Genomic DNA, 4,638 nt, shown 5'->3' with positions numbered 1-4,638 from the left:
AACTACACTTTATTGTGAAGCCTTGGCCCTTTAGAGGTTAGGCGTTGGATCTAGTTGGAGAAATCCGACCAGCATCATCTAAGAGTCAATGATACATTCTAGTGAGTATAGAATATATCACTAAGTGGATTGAAGTTATAACTTTGGCGAATGTTGATCAACAAGCAATGATCGAATTCATCCAAAGGTATATCATTTATAGGTTTGGAATCCCAGAAACTATTACAACTGATCAAGGATCGGTTTTTAGGAGTTTGCTAAAGAAATGGGGTTCAACCTACTAACATATACACTTTATTATGCTCAGGCAAATGGTCAAGTCGAAGCAACAAATAAGGTAGTTATTGGATTGATTAAGAAACACGTGGGGAAAAAGCCAAGGGATTGGCATAAGACATTGGACCAGATTTTATGGGCATGTCGAACCTCCCCTAAAGAGGCTACAAATACTACGCCTCTTCGACTGACATATCGTCACGATGTAGTATTACTAGTCGAAATCTATCTTCAATCAACTAGAGTCCAAAGGCAAAATGAGATGCCATCTGAATCCTATAGGAACATGATGTTGGACGAGTTAGTTGACTTAGACAAAGAAAGGTTAAAAGCCTTAGAGTTATTAAAGAGGCAGAAAAAGAGAGTAGAGAAATCATACAATAAAAAGGTTAAACTTATAACATTTTCGCCTGAAGACTTTGTTTGGAAAGTAATCCTACCCACGTATTGAAATGATAGAGCATTAGGTAAATGGTCCCCTAAGTGGGAAGGCCTTTTTCAAATTATCCAAGTCTTTTCTAATGACGCATACGAGATCGAAGATTTAAATGAATATCTAAGAGTCCTAATATTAAACGGGAAATATTTGAAAAAATATAGGTCGGGGCTTCAGGAAGTAAAAATAATGACAGAATAATTCATACATAACAATCGAAGCCAAAATGGAAAGTCGAAATAGATAATGCCAAGATGGCTAAGTCATTACACAAATGCCATGAAGGGCTTAAAGTCATTACATAAAAAACAAAAATCCTTCAAAGTCAAAAGTTCAACAATTGCAACTAAACTAAAAGGGAAGACAAGCCTTCATCTTGTGGTACTTCGACTTATGAAGTCTTAAGCGCCTTTCATAAACAAATTTGTTTGAATTAAGGCTATCAATTTCCCTTCCCAATTTTTTAGCCCTTTCAACGTAATGCATGCCAACTTGGATTTCCTTGGCCAGTTCGTCTTGATCAATCTTTTGGAGTTCATCCTTTCGCTCCTTAGCCTTGGTAACCTTGGCTTGCAATTCCTTTATATATTGTTCCCAAGATTCGATATTTTTGTCACAGGTTTCGACCTTCTCTTGGTTCTGCTCAGAGCCCTTCTCCAATTTTGCAACTTTTGTAGTAGATTCAGTGGAGGCGTCCCATTCATCTGCTTGGGTCTCTGATTTGTTTTGGATTTTTTCAAAGCTTCCCTTATACATTTAAGTTCTGCAACAACTTGATTGATCAGCAGCCCTAGATCATGATGACATCTACAACTTTTGGGGAAGCGTTCAAGACGTCAACTTGTTTCAAGAGATATTTGATCCCAAAGCAAAAAGTATCTTCATTCTCCAAGAGTTGGAGCAAATCAATGTTGAAGGATTTTTCTTTGATTTTGAGGAGCAATTCATCACCAGATTTGCTTATAGATTGGCCACCTGACACTATTGAAGTACTAGGACTTTTCTCAATCGAGTTACCCTTTGTACTGATAATGGCCTTTCGATATTCCACCGGTTTTCTTTGCTTCAGCGCTTCTAGCTCTTCTGGAGATAGGGCAACAATGGTTCTGGTCGAAGGTGCTATGGTCTTTTTAGTAGCATCAGAAGTTGGGTTGGTCTTGGGCATATCATCAGTTTGCTCATTCTCTTGTTCACTATCTTGTTCCCCATTTTCATCCTCAGTAGGATTCATGTGAAGGCTGGACATAGAATGATCCTCTTCTTCTTCGTCATCTGGGCCATCAGTGCATGGGTTTGCAATTGTTGGAGAGCCATCTTCAGATATGTCTTTGACAACTTCGTCAGCATTCTGCATCTCCACATCCACTTCCTCCTCAACAGGGGCATTTTTCTCTTTCTCATCCTCATGCTCATAGTCACTTGTGTGATCCTTTTGCTTTTCTTCAATAGGTTTGTCCATTTCATCTATAGACTCTTTTGTCGAATCTTTGGGAGATGTTGGATGATAGGAAGGATCACTACTACTTACTGGGATGTCTTGTTTGATGGTTGGTTGCTCTATGCCATTTGCGACCCCCTGAAAAATAAATCAAACATGGATGAGTAGAAATCCAAAAGAAGCAATTAATAACTTAAGAAATTAAGGTAACATTTTTTACCTAGGGACCTTCAGCCCCAGGGTTGGAATTGTCTCTTTCGAGTTATTCCAGAGTCTTTTTTTATTGTGGTTCAGGGTTAGTGGAAGGTACCCTTGGAGTAGAAGTTTTCTTTGTTGGGGTCTTGGTAGCCTTTATTTTTGGTTGAGAAAAAGCATCAAGATCTTCATATGCTTCTTTTTCTTCTTGGTTGGTTTTGTGGTATCTGGTGAGAGATCACCATCATCTAATTCGGTCATCTGAACTTGGGGTTCCTTTTGATTTCATTTTTTGGGTATTGGTAGTGGTCTTCAACTTGCCTGAAAGAAGAGACGTCTCAAAACAATAAAAAACATGAAGGCAATACATACAGGAAAAACAATAACAATATATGAAGTGTACCTTTGTTGTTGTTTTTTTGTTGGTATCTCCTTCATCTTTCTCTTCGACGACATCTTTGTTTGTGGAAATAGCTTTCTTGGCAGGTATTTTCATGGTTGGAATAAAACCAAGAAAATTATCACAAGTAATAGAAAGTTAAGGAATCAAGAAGAAATGAAGTCGATGAACCTCTCATTCCACACCTTTATATATTGGAGACTCTATGCAAACATGCTATATGCAAATATGAAGAGGTAATTTGAAACTGTCCAGAGTATGCTTAGTCGGAACCACCCGCTGGGCACATTTTTTGTGATTCTTGTCGAAGGATTTTTACAAAATTCTCAAAGATGAACCAGTCTGGGAACAGAGGGCTAAAAGCCACGGTGAAGTCAGCACTTGGCAGTCGAGGAAATTTTGGGGGATACTTGTTAAAAGACAGTTTGTACCATTGTTCAGGTTTAACGAACGAAGGCAATTTCAAATCCTTAATTTCCTTTGTAAATTTAGCTTTTAGAGTAACTGCTTCTTCGCAGATGGTTCGACTAAGATCGTCAGGTCTATAGGCAGTTTCAAAGTATTTTTAGAATGCTTGGATCTCTTTGATATGAGTTGAAGTACCTTTTTTTGGCTTTGTCCTGCACAAAGGCGAAAACTTTGGTTAGATGTTAAGTAAAAGCAGGAATGTCAAAAACTTCTTTAGCATAATAATTTCTCCACCAAGTATTAAACTCTTGGGTACAAAGAAAGTATGGCTTGAAGGCAACAGGAGTAAATTGTGTTTTTCCAGAGTACCGAGCTATTAGTTTGTCACTTTGGGCTTCTATGTGGATCATGTTGTAGAGGATGGGTGTAGCGGTAAATTCATGACCATCAAGTTATGGATAAGCTAGACGTCAATTAAACCAGAGTCGCCACCGCGCTTTTATTATTTCCAAGGGAAAAGGGAAAAGTACGAACAAAACCCAAAAAAGATAAGAAGTTTTCAAATCAAAACTAATAAAATGCCAGAGATTACAGGTAAGGGGGTTGCTTACATAGAGGGAAGATGTTAGCACCCAAAGTGTCCTAGGTACTCCTAGGGAGCCCTTTCTTGTGTGCATATGTATTTTTGTACAAAATGATGTTTACAATAAAATAGAGTGTGGGAATGAGAAAAGAATTCATTAATTATATTTTTGTGTTTGACAAGACCTTCAGACTTGTGCCTACGTACCAACATAAAATGAGGGATCAAAACCTCGTCGTTCGTGGTATCAATTTTAAAGTGAATGCATTGCTTTTAACAAAACTTTAAATTTAACAAAGGCACAAGAGGCCTAAAATAGTTTGAATGAGTGTTAGTTTTTCTTGTCTTCTGAAAATTTTAAGTCAAGTATAGTTAAGTTTATTTATAAGTTTATTTAAGAAAAGAAGTTTGAAAATGCAATGGCATAAGGCCAAAGTTTCTAATTTGCAATATAGTCAAAGTTTAGAAAACAAGCACAAGCAAAGAAGATTTAAAAAAAAGGGGGAGAGATTTTGAAATTAAAGAAGTGGGGAGGAGATGAAGAGACTAATCCTAAGCAGAAATTTAAAAGTTGAGAGTTGAAAAGATCTGACCAATGGGCTTCAATCTAATAGACAAGAATGTCATATAGAAACCCAGATTTCCCTTGGGCTTTAGAAACAAGCAACAATCAATATACAAATCCGCAAGTTGGAGAGCAAGGCATCAAATAAAGATAGCCACATTCAAGCTTAGCAATCCCATGATCTTCTTCAAAAATTGCCCATATATCAGATGGCTTCCAAAAGATGGCATTAGACATAAGTTCAAGATAACAGCTTCACAATGATCATGTTGCCAATGAACTCAAATGGATCTTCAATTTTGTATCAGATGAAAGTTCACTTCACAAGCACTTGGTT

The 4,638-nt window shown here is 37.3% G+C and overlaps 1 protein-coding gene across 1 annotated transcript; it reads right to left on the bottom strand.

Moving 5' to 3' along the window:
- Positions 1-1,502: 1,502 nt before the first annotated feature.
- On the bottom strand, positions 1,503-2,841 carry LOC127123507 (uncharacterized). The gene is made up of 2 exons (XM_051053718.1): positions 2,749-2,841; positions 1,503-2,288 (listed from the first exon to the last, which is right to left on the bottom strand). Exons 1-2 carry the CDS (start codon positions 2,839-2,841, stop codon positions 1,503-1,505), a joined length of 879 nt encoding a protein of 292 aa, XP_050909675.1.
- Positions 2,842-4,638: the final 1,797 nt, after the last annotated feature.

This window comes from Lathyrus oleraceus, chromosome 2 (genome assembly GCF_024323335.1).
Source record: "Lathyrus oleraceus cultivar Zhongwan6 chromosome 2, CAAS_Psat_ZW6_1.0, whole genome shotgun sequence".
Lineage (NCBI taxonomy): Eukaryota > Viridiplantae > Streptophyta > Magnoliopsida > Fabales > Fabaceae > Lathyrus > Lathyrus oleraceus.
The sequence above is the reverse complement of the archived record's forward strand: the minus strand, read 5'-3'. Positions and strand labels throughout refer to the sequence as shown.

Excerpts from the sequence above, each read along its gene's own strand:
- LOC127123507 (XM_051053718.1), bottom strand. The coding sequence starts at position 2,841 with ATGAAAATACCTGCCAAGAAAGCTATTTCCACAAACAAAGATGTCGTC. Across the intron at positions 2,289-2,748 it reads ACAAAAAAACAACAACAAAG|GGGGTCGCAAATGGCATAGA; the intron begins GTACACTTCATA and ends TTTATTTTTCAG.